This window comes from Sturnus vulgaris, chromosome 1 (genome assembly GCF_052056855.1).
Source record: "Sturnus vulgaris isolate bStuVul1 chromosome 1, bStuVul1.hap1, whole genome shotgun sequence".
Classification (NCBI taxonomy): domain Eukaryota; kingdom Metazoa; phylum Chordata; class Aves; order Passeriformes; family Sturnidae; genus Sturnus; species Sturnus vulgaris.
The window spans coordinates 69,966,580-69,985,067 of NC_142243.1; the positions used below are offsets into that span (position 1 = coordinate 69,966,580).

At 41.6% G+C, this 18,488-nt stretch overlaps 1 protein-coding gene across 7 annotated transcripts in view; it reads right to left on the reverse strand.

Annotated features, from left to right (window-relative positions):
• The window catches only part of HIVEP1 (HIVEP zinc finger 1), a 128,330-nt gene that overhangs the window by 81,467 nt on the left and 28,375 nt on the right, over positions 1 to 18,488 (reverse strand). The window contains exons 1-2 of one of the 7 annotated variants that reach the window (XM_014878646.2): positions 5,497 to 5,860; positions 5,187 to 5,355 (exon numbers count right to left, since the gene is read on the reverse strand). The exons of 5 other annotated variants lie outside the window; for them this stretch is intronic. In XM_014878646.2, the coding sequence (XP_014734132.2) occupies positions 5,187 to 5,226 (40 nt within the window). In that variant the 5' untranslated portion in view covers positions 5,227 to 5,355; positions 5,497 to 5,860. Of the gene's footprint in view, positions 1 to 5,186; positions 5,861 to 18,488 lie in introns of those variants that run through there. One more of the 7 variants, XM_014878638.2, reaches the window with a different exon arrangement.

The window sequence follows — 18,488 nt, forward strand, 5'->3', positions numbered from 1 at the left end:
TACACAGTCTTTAAAATTTATAAAAAAGAATCCCTCATTTAATGCACATCATTTCAGAAAAACTGAAAAACTACAGAAATATGACAAGTTTTTGAGTTTTCTAACATTTTAGTTTTTGTTGGTTTTCTCCCATTAAATACAAGTTATAAAGGAAAACAAAGTCACACTTCTAAAAATAATGTCAATACTGTCCTACGAATCGAATTTCAATGAGCTTTAATTGTGGATGTTTGAGTACAGTACAAATCTGCAGTGAAGGTCATCTGACAAAACCATAAGGAATGGCTCGGCACACACTTATTAGGTGTGGACTTAATATCTACTGCTTATTCCAATCTGTGAACAAATTTATTACTGTTCAGAAGACTCCTTCTGAAAAGACACCTCTTTTAAGCAATTTCAATAGGCATATGCTTTGCTTTTTGCACAACATCGTAGCCATTGTAAAGAGCAACATTTATGGGTGTTGAAATGCAGGGCTTTTTCTTCCTTATATATCCACCCATCCCTTGCAGCAGTATGCAGGCACACACAGGTGAATATCTAACATGGAATAAATTAGATGAAGCTGAAATGCTTTCCACAACTCCATGCTCCAGTGTCAGGTAAGCATCTGACTCTTTACCAAAATTCAGGCAGTGCTCCGGCTGACTATAAAGTTCCCAAGGATTTGGAGAAGCAGAAATTCGCCTTTCAATTTTATTAGGAAACCAAAACTTCCTGGCACAACGCCACAACATCCACCTATCTGTGGGAACTCCCTTGTTATTACTTCCATTCCCCTGTGGCAAGAGACTGCAAACCTGCAGCCAAATCTCACACAAAGGTTCACTTCTCCATCGCACCTGTGGAATCCCAGGGCGTAGATGAAAGTGAGGACTGACTGCCTTGGAAAATGTCCAGGCACAGAGCAGTAAAAATAGCAGGCAGCAAGTCACTTACCAGAAGCTCAAAATTCCCTCTTTCAAAGCAAGAGGGAAAAGGGAAGGGGATTCTTGTTTTTGACCACATAGCTCAGTGATGGGAAGGCAGAAGAGAATTTGTGGGATGATGATGGAGGTGAGGGAATTTCTTAGTGAGGGGAAGTCTGCTCTCTGGGTTTAGGAACTTGTCATAAGCTATGTGGAGCTTGGTACCAACGCCCAACAAAAACCTTCCTGTGTACTTTATAGTTCCAGTCCATAAAACAAGATTTCCACGCTCCAAGAATTTATTGGAAAGATAATTATATTCCTAAGGAACTTAGTCGCTGCACACATGAAGTCTTACAGAGATATTTAGATACTTTATTGCCAACCACTTACATAGAGATACTCTAGGTTAACCCCTTGCCTGCCCTCCTGGGCATATCTCCTCATTTACCAGTGCCCTTTCCAATGACACACAAAAATTTAAAGGCAGCTTTTTTTGCTATGTTATAGAATCATGGAATGTTTTGGGTTGGAAGGGACCTTAAAGATCATCTGGTTCCAACCCCTCTGCCATGGGTGGGGACACCTTCCACTAGACCAGGCTGCTCAAAGCCTCATCCAACTTGGCCTTGAACACTTCCAGCGGCATCCATAGCTTCTCTGGGCAACCTGTGCCAGTGTCTCATCACATATTATTATTGCATCCAAGGGTGGCCACAAATTCCTCCTGCCCTTACACATTCTGTGAGACCAGAGACTTCCAAAACAGCTGATGAGTCAAAGTGCTGAACCACAGTTCTCTTAAACCAGCCTGGTTTTCAGCAAGAGGCTTTCTGAAAATCACACCCTATTAGATTGTCTCAGAGTGGGCCCACACAAAGCTACTGCTAAAACCCTTTTGCAAAAACATGACTGGTTTCTGTATGTGTCTCCTAAATACAGTGTAAACCAATTTTGTACAGACATTGCAAAATTTGGGTACTTAGAAAGTAGCCTCTTCTTCCAACTTGTAGCAATTAATTTAAAAATCAACAATCTTCATAATTCAGTTGAGAATTTTCAAAAGACCTTTGTGACGGGTTTTAACTAATTCATTTTCCCACAGAAACTGGTAATCTCCTGCCAATTAAAACAGCATTCATCTAATTCAACTCTCAGGTGCTCCCTACAATCACACTCATAACTCCTAGGTGAGGTAGCAACCCATTTAAATCTTTTTAAAAATGTTCTTTAAAGATAAAACTTATTATTAGGTCATAAAGCCCTGATATTTATCTTGCAATGATGATTAAGACATATAATAAAGCATGGATGATCAACCAGAATGAATACTGTGTTCAGTTATGAAGTGGTTTACAACCATATACTTCATAATATACAAAACCCAAAAAAGTAAAGACTAAAACAGTATGATAAACCTGTAGAGGGTCTCAAATGGACACTTAGACCACACTAAAAAGAAACCCATGTGGCTCTTTAAAGACAGCTCTGCCTCCTACCTGACACTTCCCCTCTGGCTGAGCTAGCTTCATTAAGATTCAAAAGCCTTATCCCTGCTTCTCAATCTTGCTGTACTACCCACTTTCTGGATGAAAGACAACTTGCAAATGTTCAGGATCACTTTTAGTAAAATATACTACAAAAACATGCACCATCAGATTTAATATCACAAAAAAACTTGCAAATATGGGAAGATTTATGCTTGGTGTTCTTCTGAAATCTCCCTCTAAATAAATTCCATGGTTGAGCTATAGGCACCTCCTAAATGTCTTTTCACAACATAAGCAGGAGTGGATGAAGCAACATTAACAGCTGATCCTCTGGCATGTGCTGTGTCCTGTCATTAATCATTTCCAGGGCCATCAGCACTGCTGGGGGTTGTAATCAAATCATGGTCCATAACAGACAAACGAGCAAAAATTCTTCTTAATTTAAAATGTCATTAATTCAATTAAAACTATATTGACTGTAGTACAGATCTGCCATTCTTAAACAGTGCACAAACATGTAATTCCCTGTGACAAGCACACACATACCAAAATAAAGATACAGAGATGGACTAGTTCCATGTCAGGGAAGTGAAAATATCTGAAAGACTTACCTACACAAAATCAATTAACACAAGTCATAAATCCAGGGAATTTCAGAAAGGCTTCAGAAGTGAAACAGATGACATGGCATGTCTCACTTCCTTCAAGGAGGAATTACTTACTGAAACCCTGCACTGTCAAAGGTAGCAGAAAAAGCAGCAGCAATTAATGATCTTGGTTGCATTTGCCCAGCCTAATTTTATGGCCAAGCCTCATCCACCTTAATTTGTTTATAATTTTGCCAGGGTAACTGCGATTAACTTATCAAGTTGCAGGTTGAGCTACTTTGGGGTCAGGGGAGATGGGAGAAAAAGAAAGGCTAATGCCAAGTCATGTGTTTCCCACAGACACCTAAATAAATAACTGCTGGTGATGCAGAAAAACACAGCATTTAAAATAAACAGGAGTCAAATCCTATAGCTGAAACAACCAAAACATAAAGTTACTTTATCTCTTGGAAAGTAGCTCTCAGTATGAACAGTCATATGCAAAAATCAGCTGAATACAGATAGAACCCCTACATATAGAACCCCTTCCTGTACTCTTACTTCTAGATATGCAGCAGAAGCAGTATTTCCAGTTCCTGAAAAGTCAAGGTGTAAGCTAATTTGGGGGCAACAGAAGATGTCTAAATGCAAGCGAAGTTCTCATATCCAAACACTTCCAGTTCTCTGAGCAAGCAACAATTGCTCATGCCCAGAGAGCACTGAGCCAATTTTGCAGGCTGCTTCAACAGGTACCAGGCCTGTTTTGCTAAATAAACACTCTAGCAACAAAACTATCTAGCAAATTCCCCATGGGAAGTTTCAAAACCAGAAGGCACCAGAAATGGCTGCAGGCATATCTTCTACCCTCCAGGCACCCCTGTCTCCCAGCCAGGGAGCTCAGAAACTGATTCTCAGCTCCTTCCTGCACCACCTGGAGTGAGCTGAACTGCTGCATAACCTTGCAGCAATAAATCCCAGCTTCTGGCTCCCCATGCTGCCCCTGTGCTCCCACAGCTCAGTACAGCTCTAAGATTTGGCTTTTTGTGATGCCAGCTCTGACTTTTACTTTTTTAGAATATCAGCATGCGTGCACACAGGTAGCAGGCAGGCTTTGCTAACTAAAGCAATGATGCTCTACTCAAAAGTCTTCATACAATAAACGCTCAGCTTCAGGAAAACTGGTTTGGTTTAGATTTTGTTGGTTTCCAAGTACAACTGGGAGGTAAAGGCCTTGTCAGAGCTGTAAAACCCAGTGGTTTTACACTGTAGCTACACTACAGTTTTGCCTATTTATACAGCAGTATCCTCACTTCAAGGCTTCGGAGTTCTCGTAGTCCATTTCTGTTTTTTTCATAGAAATAATACCTGCAAAAGTGAAATGCCTTTTCCTCCATAATGGCCTTGAAGCTAATAACTATTTTAGAGCAATTCCAGTACAGTCGGAAGCTGTTATTGGCTGTTTATGTAACAGTGAATTAACCCCCACTGACACCTTTCAGGAATTCAGAACCATAGTGCACAAAATGTACTTTGCGAGAGCTTGTTAATATATGGTAAGTGCAAGAGCCGTCTCAATTCAGAAGAATGGCTTTCAAAGCAAACATGCTTAACCTGCAGTTTCAGTCATGGAAGAAATTACTCAATTAATTGCAGGCAACAAAAACAACAGGGTTATAACTAATGTACAGTATATGCTCTGTGGGTGTAACGCAAGCTCATTTCCCAGAAGTATTCTCTCTTACATTTCTTACCCCACTGCTGTTAAACTGTGTAAGAATGTTAAATTCACTTAAGACTTTTTCCCCACACATCTGTTTTCTGGCAATGAATATTATTATTAACACAGGTAGGGGCTGCTCTCTTAAGAAACATGTTTACAACACAGTAAATTTGGAGACCGGTATTTTTCATACTCAGTTCTAGACCAGACATCATCTTTTCCAAACTTAAAATCGAACAGCGGAATTTATAAGGTTTTTGCCTGCACTAATGACATCCTTGCAGCGACAAAGAAGAGACCACAGCAAAAGGGTTCAATAAATGCTCACCTGCTTCTAGGAATTCTAGCAGGTAAAGAGTAGTGAGAAGATCAAAAGCACAAGAAGACCCCACCAGAGTTGACTGCTCCCATTCTGACATTGAGGAAGAGACGGTGTAAAACACTAATAACGATTAAAGATAACGGAAAGGAAACTTACCCAAGGAGACACTGATGCCTTCTCCCGTCATTCCTTCCATTCATGTAAAAGACATCTGTCAATGATTTGATCTAGGCTCGGTATCAGCATAGGGCTGGTACTTGGACTCGCTGCTTAGAGATTCCCAGGGTGTGTTTATATGCACATCTTACGATTAAAACGCTGACAACTAAGTGTGATAATAAAATATGCAGATGAAGATTAAAAGAATCCCCTTCCAGCACCTGCCAGGCAGCTCTCAGCAGGCACTAGGAATGTTCATAAAGAAGGATGCCTCCCGTTTGCATCGAGGCCAATTCCTCAAACCTACCTCCCTCAAGCCTTGCAGAATTTTTCTCATCCTGGCCCCCATGCAAACGCGTCTAATCCTCTTACCCCGAAAGCCACCCCCCCTCCGTCCCAGCTTTATTTTATTTAAAACGATGCCTACAGCAGCCCGGAGCTGCCCGCCGGGTCACCCCCCCGGGACACCTGGGCGACCCTGCCACATCACGTTAGGCGCCGCGGAGTGACGGGTTAAAACGTAATCTGTCCCTCTCCCCCGGCTTACGGATCCCAGGAATCCTCCCCCGCTATCTCGCCATGGCAACGGCACCACCGGGAGGGCGGCGGGGCCGCCGCTTACGCAAGAGGAGAGCGAGGCCTCGGGCCGCCCCGGCCGGGCTCGGGCCTGGGGACTCCGGCCCGGGGGCTCCTGCTGGCCCGGGGGGCTCCTGCTAGCCCGGGGGCTCCTGCTGGCCCGGGGGGCTCCTGCTGGCCTGGGGGGCTCCTGCTGGCCTGGGGGGCTCCGGCCCGGGGGGCTCCTGCTGGCCTGGGGGGCTCCGGCCCGGGGGGCTCCTGCTGGCCCGGGGGCGCTCCTGCTGGCCTGGGGAGTGCGCCGTGCTCGGATCGGAGCTTCCCCTCCCTTCTTTTCCCTTCCCCCCTTTTTTTCCTCCTTTATTTTTTTTCCCTCTTCTTTTTTCTCTCTTCTTCTTTCTCCCTTTCCCCCGTGAAATTTTTTTTCTTTCTCCCCTTTTCTCCTTCTTTTCCCTTTTTTCTCCTTTCTTTTTTTTCCATTTATTGTTTTACTTCCCCCATTTTCATTTTCTTTTTTCCTTTATTCGTGTTTACTTTTTAAAAATCCCTTTACACTCCTATTTACTCTTTTCTTTCTTCCTCGTTTCTTCCCGTTTTCCGCCGCCTTTATTTTGTCTTTCTTCTTGTTTCCTCCTTCTCCCCCACCCTTTTTTTACCCTTTTTCTTTTTTTCTTCTTTCCCCTCTCCCCATATTTTTGGTACGGTTGGTTTGCTATTTTTTTTTTCTCCTGGTTTGTTTTGTTTTTTTTTTTCCTCCTTGTATTTCTGACAGCCAATCAAGAACCAGCTGGTACAGATTTAACCCGCTCCAATCCCATCTCCCACCATGGAAAACTGACCACAGCCAAGCCGTTGGACAACCGGCCAATTCCCATTGCTACTTCCCCGGGAACAGGCACAGCAGAAAGGGGTTGTGCCTTTGAGTTCTTCAAATTAATAACCCTGGGAAGGGCAGAGAGCCGGCAGATGAAAGGCAAGGTACGGACTTTGATCGTGCAATCGGAGCCATGCGGGCAGGCTCCCGAAACATGTGGAGCACCCCTGAAGGTCAGCCTGGGCTGATCAGATTGCAGCAAGAGAGCCACAGAAAACAGAGCAAACGGAGGTGGAAAAATCTATACACCCAGATATCTGCCAAGAGATGAAAGAAAAGTTTGCCTCTGATGCTGGGATTTATGAATAAGGTAAATGAAGTCGTAATCTAACACTTGAGAAGATGCTTAGGTCTTCCTTCAGGAAAACACTTAAGCATGTGCTTAAACCCATTACTATTCAGAGCAGCCCATAAGCGTTTGCTGAAGGTTAAGCACAACCTTCTTACAGGGAGCCCCATAAGTACTGTGCTGATTAAGGTGGGCTTTTTCCCTTCTAAATCTGAGCCACTGTGAACCACAAAATGAATTGCCCTCATTATATTTTAATATTGTCTCTGTCTTCTTTCAAATTAAACTAGAGAATGCAAACAGGAGGTAAGTCTTACTTTACATCGAGAAGATAAAGCCCAACATTACATTCTGTCGCGTTTTATTTTTTCCTGTAAGATCAGCTGGCTGCACAACACTATGCATCCCTATGAATGAACATGTTTCACGAGGAAGAAAGAGCACATGGAAAAGTGATTGCTCTGCTACTCCTAAACTCTGGAATTCTCCTGATGTGCTGTTACAAGCCAGAAAAGATCACACAGAGCACTGCATACATACGTACATACATACAAACATATGCCTTATCCAGTGGTCTCTTTTGAAGCAAACCAGAAAAAGGCTGTAGATGGTGTACACATTTCAGCTATTGAAGGTCATGGATAAGACAGCTATTTATCAGTTCAAGTAAGGTCAGTGTTACATCCACCAGCAGAGAGCTCTGCCTGTTGCACAAATGACACTGCCTGCTCTTAATGCCCCAAGAAACTTTTGACAAGCTAAGCATATGTAACAAGCCACAAACCCTACATACAACTGCTCCAGTTCATTAATGTTCAACAGGAAGGTATTATGTCTGAAACTGGTTCCATTTCTGTATCACAGTGCATTTCCTCTCCTCCAAGCTCTCCACTGGTGATTTCTGACAAATTGTATCCCCCCGTGGAGAAGGAAAGCTCACTAACTAGTGGAATTGGTGGTTGTGGCTCTTCCCAAGAACCACTGTCCTTTGCTGCTATTTAGGAATATTCTACCCCACATACTAAACTACTGGTTAATTTATGTTCTTTATACACAGAAAAAGGGACCTTGGAAAACAATTTGTGCCAGTTTTAGACTTCTACTGGAGCTAAAATCAGGGTCTTGGTTGAATACCATAACACATATTTTTCGAGGAAAACACTGTTATATAACTCTTCTTCCCTTTCTGGGAGACAACCTTGGTAGAAAAGCTTGTGAGAAGCAGTCAGATCTTTTGCAGGTCTTGAGACAGATGGCAAAGTAGGAGGGTAGAAGGTTACCTTAAGGTTAGGGTGTTTCCCATCCTTATTAGATATATACAAATGCTACAGGCTGGCAGGAACACCTGCTACATTCACCTCCAAGAAACTTCTCATTTGAAGTAATTTGCCCTGGTAAATCCTGAGCTAAAGGCAGTATCTTCTTCCTGGAAACCTTGTTATTATAAACAAATAGGGACAAAGAAATGAAGAATAATCTCAAATGTCTGTCCCTAAATAACCAATCTACCTTTCAAGAACCAAAGGTCTCACCGTGCTCCTGTACTTGGCATGGAAACTGGACAAAAGAGATGAAGTTTGAAACCTGGATACTGCAACTGTCCTGGTGTGCCTTGCTCAGACCTTCAAACAGGAAAGCAAACTCAAGAAGTAGTAGGCTGGATCTTAAAACCCTTAGAAATACCTCTAAGATCATCGAATCCAATCGCTAACACGGTGCTGACAAGTCCACCACTGAACTATGTCCCTAAGTGCCATGTATACACATCTTTTAAATACCTCCAGGGATGGTGACTCAACCACTTCCCTAGGCAGCCTGTTTGAATGCTGAAGAATCCTTTTGTTCTTTCATTCTAAAGCTAACCGAATATAAAATTGTCATAGAAACCAATAAGAGAAGGCCACAAACATACTGCAAAAAAGTCCCAAAAGTGCATTCAGCTGTCCATGGACAGTGAAATTACCCATGAACTTTACAAAGTGACTCCTTAGGTGAATACTGTAGGATGCCTGTTTAATTATAAAAACAAAAAGGGGGAAAATTAGATGTCAAAGTCTTTCTCACTGTTCTCACAACTTAAATACCTATGGGCATTAAATCAACAGAAGTATGATGATGAAATTAATAAGTAAACAACTCCAACCTTCACTGGTGCACAAAGAAGCTTGAAACCAAAGAAAGATCAATATGAATGATCCCAACTCCAAATTTGTAAATCAAATCAAAAAGAAGATGTCTCCTTATGTGAGATCATAGCGGGGCACAAAGTATACAAGACAAAGTATACATGAACCACTCTCTTCTGTGAAGGCTCAAAATGGGATGCTGAAGTTAACCACCCATGAGTTTTCCCACAGAAGCAGGACCTTGAAGAGAGTGTTACTGCTGGCACCAGATTCCCTGCAATGACCTGCCAGTGTGTCATTACCAGATAAGCTTCTCTCTCCTCCCCCAAAAACAAGCACAAAATGAAGGATGCTAACAGCCAGTGTCATTAGGCACTGGAGATCATTGCACCTGTATCTCCCTACATTTACTTCCTTCTTGGAGGATTATTTCAACAGTCTATTAAACTAGCAATGAAATAAGAACAGATGACAAACTGAGTATCTCAATTTTCTAAAGCTGAACTCCCCGTCTCTGTCATTGGAGTAAAAGTCCAAGTGATGAAATAAACCTTGAACTTTGTTGCTTTACTCATCATTTTTGGAAACAAAAGAGCACCTTGTCCCAGACACTGCAATTTAGCAACTTCATCTGTATACGTGTCAGAAAGAGGGAGCAGAAAGCTCCAGCCAACCAGTATCCAAACAAGAGCATTCCCCCAATCAACGTCACTGACTGGAATCGCACTTGGAAGGGACACACACCAGTGCAGTCACTGTCACACCACCATGACCCAATTCCAGGCAGGAAGCTGTGCTCCCAACCCAGTGGTCTCAGAAAGTGGGCCACATGAGCAACAACCAATCATGTAGGTACAAAATGAGTGAGAGAATGAAAAAGGAGAAGCTATTTACCACCAACAGGTTCAGCAGAACTCAGCTTGCATCATCCTTTTAGCCCTCCCAGAAGCAAGTGAGCAGGAAAAACGACAGAGAAGAGCTTTGAACTGGAACTCTCCGGCAGAGGAAAGGGAGGGTTGTAAGGACCATAGCCTTCTCAGCTTCCAAAGTCCCCAAAGGAATAGTGGGTACCTTGTGCATGTGTACTGGTTCTCCCTCTAATCTCAGCCACCTCAATTGTTCCTGAACGTAAAATTTCGTTTCACTAAAGAAAAAGGATAACAGAATCTGTCTATTCTTGATGTAGAACATTCAGCTGCCACAAAAGACAACACTGCAGATACAGAAGAAGAGAACTATTTAAGTATTTTTCCCATTTTTTGTCCAAAGTAATTCCAAATAATGAGCAGGGGGAGGAAAGTTCACTATGTTATCCAGGTTCATCCTAAATCAGATTGCAAGATATATTAGAAAAAGATAGCATTGCACTTGAAATATCATTGAATAAAAATTCCTACCTGGGCTTGAAATTAACTAGACTTTCCAATGGTTTTGTCCTGCTACACTCTTATTTAAACCAGGTATAATGCAATTATGAATCATATTCAAACAAGGTACCTCAACCAATTTAAACTATATTTAGACTGCAGTAATTTTACTACTAAAGAAACATATCAGAGGAACAACATGCTTGGAACATCTGTCGCAGTGATTGAAAGAAGTCTATGACAGGAATAGCAAACAGTTATTTTCTTTCCTAAGATGATGTCAATCTGTTGAAGCAAAGTATCAGTGAAGAAGATTGCTTCCAAAAGGTACCTCACTCTGGCCTGTCTTCTCCAAAAATATCCTCTTGCTGCATAACCTTGTCTGCTTGCTTATTATTATCTGCTATCTCTGCTTCAGGGAAACACTCTTCATCAAAGCTAGTAAGCATGTTACAGCATTACATGGAAAAAATAATTCATTTGTTCAAGTCTAAAAACCTTCACCTAATGAAATTCAAATCTTAAAATGCATCAACTATTATTTACATTTAGATTATCAACTGCATGACTCAACACAATCCCTAAGATACAGACCTCTAAGCAAGGCCGTCACAGAACATGTTCTGCAGTGATGATCAGAACCTTTGCACGTTCTTTATGACACAACTTTGCAGTTATTTCATGGAAGACAATGACAGAATGGCTCTCACTCTATGCTAATGCTGGTTCTCCAGCATGGATTTCAGTGTGGTGGTCCAAATCAAGGTTCTTCCCTACAACAAGTGTCTTGCTGCCCAGACCACACAGAGGTGGAGAATGAAGGTGAAGGAAGGAGTTGCTGGGGGTAGTGATTGGGCTCCCTCTGAGCACTAAGGTATAGGAAATGGAGATGTCAAGCAGCGATGGAATGCCTCCCAGGATTCATTGCAAGTTCTTGGTGTACCACTGTCATGGGTCCAGCTGTGGGGACCCAGCAAACAGTACCTCTTCTGACTGTCATCAGGCTGAGGTTTCAACCCCATTGCCCCCTGGCAGCCACACGCACTGCTCCCCTGAGCTAGGATCTACTGGGGCCCTTAAATCAGGCACAGAATGCATGATCAAGAGTGGCCAGTTACCCCACATCACCTGTGTGACTGACACCATCAGCACACAGCTAGGGCAGGCACATCTCTCTTGAGCTCTGATACAATAAGCCTTGAGGCTCAGCTGGAAGAAGATAGGTCTGGTAGGCTGCCAACATGAGAGCATGGATGCCTTTAATAACCAACAGCAGCATTGTGTGACATGAGGCAATGCAGCCTGTGATGGGCCCAAGGCAGCTGCGTTCACACAGCCTGGCTGTTTCCCTTGTGCTTGGTGTTAAACTTGGCTCAGGAAAGGCAACCAGCATCATTCCTGGTGTTCTCAGACCAGCCTGGGAAAGAGCTCATCAGGTCACAGCCCTGCCATGAGGCTGCTGGATATGGCAGCACAGCCACAGCTGAGAACACCAGTGGTTTTCTATAAAAAAAAAAAGAAAAAAAAAGAAAAAAGTGACATAGTTTAGGAAATGTTGTGATAGGAATTAAGACGGGGACTTCAAAAAAAGCAGCCAAACAGTTTCTGAGCAGTGAATATGGATGTAAAAGCTTTCTGAGAAACTTAAATATCAAATAGCTAAGACAGAATCAAGTATCAGCACTCAGGAAGAAATGACTGAAAATTACTGTAAGAAGGGTGTGAAATGCCAAAGGCTGCTGATTATTTTAAGAAAAAGAAATCAAGCAATGACAGGGATACTTACATATTCAATAGAATAGTTTAAAGTCCTATTTTCTTTTCTTATGTAAATATTCCTGTTAACATATATTGTTTAAAAAAGATTCATAAGACATATTTATATAAAATACAGACTTGAAAGCAGAATTTATTCCTCTGTGTAGTGTTTCCTTGTAGCTATAGGACTGTGTAATATACAGTATATAGCTATATACTTCAAAAGGGACTGCTACAAAGGAATCATTGTTAAATTTCAACTTTCAGCATCAAAAGTATTTTGTGTACCCATCAAAAAAAAAATAAAAATCACAATTCAGCCACACTTGAGACCTCATGTTGGATTCTTCTACAAAAAAATTCCGGAAAAGTTGATGGCTTACTCCACCCATAACTCAAATCCTACCGTACCTCTATGAAAACCCATGGACATAGATCCCACCTTCCTGAGAGCGGAGATTTGATTTCACTTTGCATCCACTGCTCCTTCCTTTGAGCTCTCCAGGGGCATGTCAGCTCTTTGCTCCTGTTCTTTTCACCCTTCCTTAAATTTCTACTCAGAGACCTTAGCAAGAGCTATCTATTTTAAACTGGTGGTGTAGAAACCTTTCCAGAACAATAAAAAGGTAGGACAGAATTTCCTCTGTAGGTAGCAGACAGGCAGGGCTCCTTTTTGACTATTCATTTTAATGCTGCCATGATTTTGTTGTAGTATTAATTATGTAGGAGAGCACCCACAGCTTGTATAAGCATCTTTTGGAATTATTTAGAACAAAATAACATGGAAACAGTAGTTACTCAGTATTTCTGCAAATTGTGCAACTCAAATTTTAGCACTGATCACAGAACATGCTAAGCAGCAAATAATGTAGTCACCAATGGGCCTTGAAAGATGAAGCACAGGTCAATTCTATGGGTGATTGTCCCACTTGTAGCACTGCACATGCTGAAGAACAGAAGCAAAGTAGGATTGTTAAGTGCACTACTTTGTGGATTCAGGTGGTTAGCTACTTAAAAACACAAACAAAACAAAAAAACAACCCCAACCTCCTAACCCAGACCACATCATGGGTGGAAGATACACTGAATTGAACAATATATTTCAATTCAATTTTTGCCATTCTGGTTCAAAGAAGCCCAAGGTGAAAGACCTAAAGGGTATCAAGGGATCCCAGAGTCCCATATTATTTCAACCCCGTCCTCGGCCAAGTCAGTAATAGTTGGATCAGAAATTATAAAGGAATATAGCTGATATTTGACGACATGGTTTTGCAGCCATCATGGAGCACCCTTCCTTCCCAGCTCCCAAATCCACACCAGCCTCTGGTCCTTGCACAGGACTGTGAAACCATCCCCTTTCCTGCTGAGGATGGAAACAACATGGGATAGCAGATTTTAAACAGTTCCCTTCAGGCTAACAAGGCAATGTCGAAACGAACCAGGGTGCAGTCATAGCTGTGTGACTCTCCGAAAGAAAGCATTCAGAAACAGATTCATAAACAAGGGGATTGTGGCTGTCAGTAGGGGCTTAAGACCCATAATCGGGATCAGGCAACACAACGTGAAGCGTGGCATTCACCGCAGTAGTTACTACACTTCTCTCCTTTTTCCAGCAACTTCTGCTGACTCAGGAGCACAAATTGCTGACATCTCTCCTGGGAGTGCCTCTCACACGCTCCTTTACACACACACACGGTGTGAATGTGGAAAGGAGTATGAAAGAATAAGTATATGTCAAAGAACGTTAAAAAAAAAGTTCCATGCTCTAACCACCTCTCTTTTTAAAAAATACTCTCATTAAGTGCTACACTGAATGAAAGCAGCTGAACAAACAATCTTGGGATTACTGGAAAAAATACAGTGCTGAAATTTTGTAAGATTTTAGCCCACTACAAAAACCCATGTTTTTTTTTGTCAAATCTGGAAGACAAATTGCTTCAATGAGTGAGGATTTCCCCTCTTTTCAGGAATAAAAAACTCACTGTGCATGTGTAGAACATTCTAAATAACCAAAACCACCATGGGACTTGCATAGGTCCCCACTCCAGAACTGCAAGGCAACACTGCTCTTCCGTATGTGGGATAAAAAGATCACACAAAACCTAAAGTACCACTTCTTGAAACATACAAAACTGCTATTCTTACAAGAAAATGCATACACACAAACCTAACTGAATTTATCTAATACAAAAATCACTTGAACTGATTTTTTTTCCACAAGGAAGATGAAAAGGTAGCACAGAAAAGCAGCCTGGGCTGCAAAGTGACAGACTTCAGCAGGCACCAGAGCAAGCAGGCAAATGTTAGTGTTAATAGTATTAAGAACACTGTCTTGCATATACAAGCAAAACATTTCTTTGGCAATCTCCTAGCCTCAAACACTTTATAACCTTGATACCCAAACTGAACTTCAGTACATTTTACGCCAAAATCCCTTTGGCATCTGCTTTAGTAACTGTCGAAAAAGTATTGCATGTTTCGTCCTTTTTTTTCAGTGAAATGTTTACTGAGGTACTTAATCAGGTAGTTTTTCTCTAAGCCATTGTTGCCCCTTTTTCTATTTCACTATCCCAGGCCAGCCTCACAACCAGGTTTCTATCTTTCATTGACCACCCCACTTGGACTCTCCCAGTTAGGCAGGAGTTCTGTGGAAAAGAGCTAGAGGTTACAGCACACAATAAGCTAGATAAGCATCAGCAATATCACACTCTTACAAAAAAGCAAATGTTGTGCTAGAACAGACAGCAAGAGAGGTCTGTGAGGAAAGCCATCTGCTGTACTCACCGTTACTAGGTGTCAACAGGAATATTTTGGTCAAGTTTCACTGCTGCTCTCTATGAGGTATGTGGACAAGTCAGAAGATATTCAGAGAATAGTAGAAAGAGGATAAATTAAGTATCTAATCTGAACAAAAGGAAACTGAAGGCAGAGAAGGTTACAGTCTTCAATTGTTCAGAAGGAAGACGCAAACAGGAAGTTAATGTATTTTCAAATTTAAAGAGAAAAGACTTTACCAAGACAGTGAGAAAATGTTTCTGACAGAAAGAAAAGCACATGAATAGATTATATGTTTATATATATACATATGTATACATATACATCATATGTGATATATATTGTATCTTTTTATTAGGATGAGAACATAGATCTGTATGTCCTGTAGAGATGCTGGCTGCTGTCAGAAATGACTTTGCCAACCCTGCCTTATGGTAAGCAGGTTAGACCATTCCTTGGGCACAGAGTTCAGCCCCGTGGTTCTGTGTGCAGGCAAACTGCCTTGCCCTTTGGCCAGCACTTAAGCGCCCACTGAGGCCTATGAGAGAAGCAGTCCCTTTATTTTAAAATACAGAAACAAGAGAGACTTGAGTCTTGCTGTACCTGGTAGTCCTGGGTGAAGTACAGCCTGCCCAACAACAGCAAGTCTAAGGCAGAATGATGAAAGATGATGTAGCCATGTGGAGTACTGTAAGTCACCTGAACTGCACAAAAACCCCAGCATCCTTCCAATTCTGCTACTGAGAAAATAAAATCAGAGGTTTGCAGTTAGCTGCTAAGAGGCCTACAAACAAGAAAGGAAAAAAGTCTACTGCAACACTACCTTCCACTTCTTTATACTTTACCAGCATGATACATACTATTTAAGGACATCAGCCTTTCCTGCACCCTGCCTCTGTATAAAGTACATAGCTTTTTCCTCTCTTATCTGTATTTTGTCTGCACAGATTACTAGGAGTTTGGGGCTAAAAACTGTTTTACTCATTTACACCATCCCTCAAAAAAACAGGGATCTTGTTCATTTGACTATAAGCACTGACCAGCCATTAGCTGTCCAAACAAGTTACATCTTTCACCTCACTGTGATTTAGCTACAAGTTTGGGTTCAGTCAAAGAAGTTCTTTTTCCCTACTAATATGAATCTAAACCCACCCTCTGTCAGTTTAAAGCCATTATCCTTTGTCAAAGATCCCATTAAAAACATTCCAGACTGGGGCTTTTTGGTGAAAATCAACAGGACTGCAGTCTGGGTGAAGATCTCAGCCACCACACATACATGTTCCCTTGGCTCTTCCTTTTTCCACAGAAATTGGCACAGTGCATTAAGAGCTGAAGCTCTCTGAGAGAACAATCCAGGCAGAGCAGAACACCTCGGTAACAACATTACTAATATTACTTACACATGCTTGCCTTAGCACAGCCTTGTCCACAATACATGCATAACTGAGTTTCAGACTTGTTTTGGAGTCACATCTCATGCAAAGCAACTGCTGAGTTTAACTACAGCAACTTTTAACAAGAAATTTATCAGAACCATTACTGGGCAGACACATGGTATAGCCAGGACTAAGGGTGCTTATCTGAAAAGTGTATTTTTCTCCCCTGCCCATGCATTAGGATTGCTGGAACACCTGGGCTTTGCTTCCCTGTTTATATATATATATGTATGTATGTCAAACACATACACATGTTCTCTGAACATCAAGGAAACAACAAGGAAAATAAAAAGAAATATTTTATAGTTCTATTCATCCTCCTTTTTTCTGAAGAAGCCAAAGCCTCATGCAAGGGGCATGGCAGATCTGGCTTCACTGACAGGGTACCAACAGCTGGCCTAGTGAGGTTTGTGTGGGCCACACATAGCATGCTGCACTCATTTGGAAAGTACCCAGCAACCACTCCCCAACTCATTTTGAAATCACAGAACCGTTGGGGTTGGAAGGGACTAGCACAACCCCCTGCTACAGCAAGTTCACCTACAGCAAATGCGAAAGGCCACTTCTTTCTGGTTTATATAAAGTTCATCAGAAAACCACTGTTTCCCACAGCAGCTAACTAAAAAAAAAAAAACTTAGATGGGCATGCATGTGCAAGGCTGTTTTCTTAAACACTTTATGGACTAAACCCTGGCAGAAGGGTGGGCATTCTGCAACAGCAGCCTTACCAAAACCAGGTAACTAATAAGGAAGTTACCTCCTTTTTCCTAAATACCAAGTGCACTAGTATCAGCAAACTATTTGGAAACTAAGGACCAAAATTAAGGAGAAAGAAAAACAAAACAAAGCTGTGATTCATATCAGAGAAAGTGCTGATTTAACAACTTTCACTGATTTCACCAGAACGTATTGTATTTATATAGGCATCTGAAAAAAATGAAATAAAAAAGGGGCTTTAAATTCTGTTTTTGAAGACCAGTGTGCTTGGTTACATAACATGTTATAACCAAGTTTCTTCTTCTACTTGGAGCATTAGGCTGTTATAAAAGGCTCTAATGACATCATAAACCTTGCAAGTGTTTGTTAATTTCTTAAGGGAATTGATAGAGGAAGCAGAAAGTTACAGAAATCTCAGTTTTACTTCTTAGGTTCCTAACCTTCTCAGCAGAGCAGTCATGTGGAAGAAACAAATGTGAGTCACCAGATGAAAGAAGGCAAGTAAATACATTTTAAGTTACTTTTAAATTTAAAAAAAAAATCTAATAGAATAAGCAAGCTTCAGGAAGCTCTGGCTGAAGACTGAGCATCCAAAGTTACACACACTACTAAGCTTTAGTGTTTTGTAATAAAATCTCTAATTTCATGCTGTGTTCAAGCTAGCAGTTACTACCTGAATGAGCTTCCAAATTCAGTGTTACCTGGGTTGGGCAGCAAGGGCTCCATGCACCTGTGGCAATCTGCAGTTGAAAAATGCAGAAAAATCTGCTCTATCCCAGCCATGGTCTGTTCCCCACCTGCCCCCAAGGTCACCCCTCAGCCAGGGGTGATGCACTACCTGCAAGGAGGGGTTTCCCCATGCACTGCAGTCCTTTCCCAAGCCTCTCCAGCATCACCTACATCCCGTCACTTGCACACAAGACACATCATAGAAGGCTTGAAAATTCTGCATGGCCTCTTTTCTTTTAGGAACAACAGAGACACTGTTTACTACAGAATGACTTAACAGTGCTGCTTTAGGAGGACACTGCTGGCTTTACTTCCTTAGGATGTAAAGGATGATTCCTTCCTTAGGAGCTAAGAAGGATGAAGCTATTACTTATGTAATGACAGTAACTAGTTGTTTCTGCCATACAGTATGTCCTGTCCTACCAAGGAAAACACAAATATGTACAGAAGAACCAATTTCTGCCTCCAGAGTTACAGTAACTTAACTCCAGCAGGAAGAAGTGTGCCCAAGAAAAACTCAGAAGGGGATTTTTTTCCCTGAACTTTTCTCATACATGAAATATATGCATGTATAGCAATATCCCTGGTTTAGTCGTTCTGGTATTTGTTTTCCATTAAGCAGAATAAAACTTGCTTCAGCAAATATGTTTTGTGG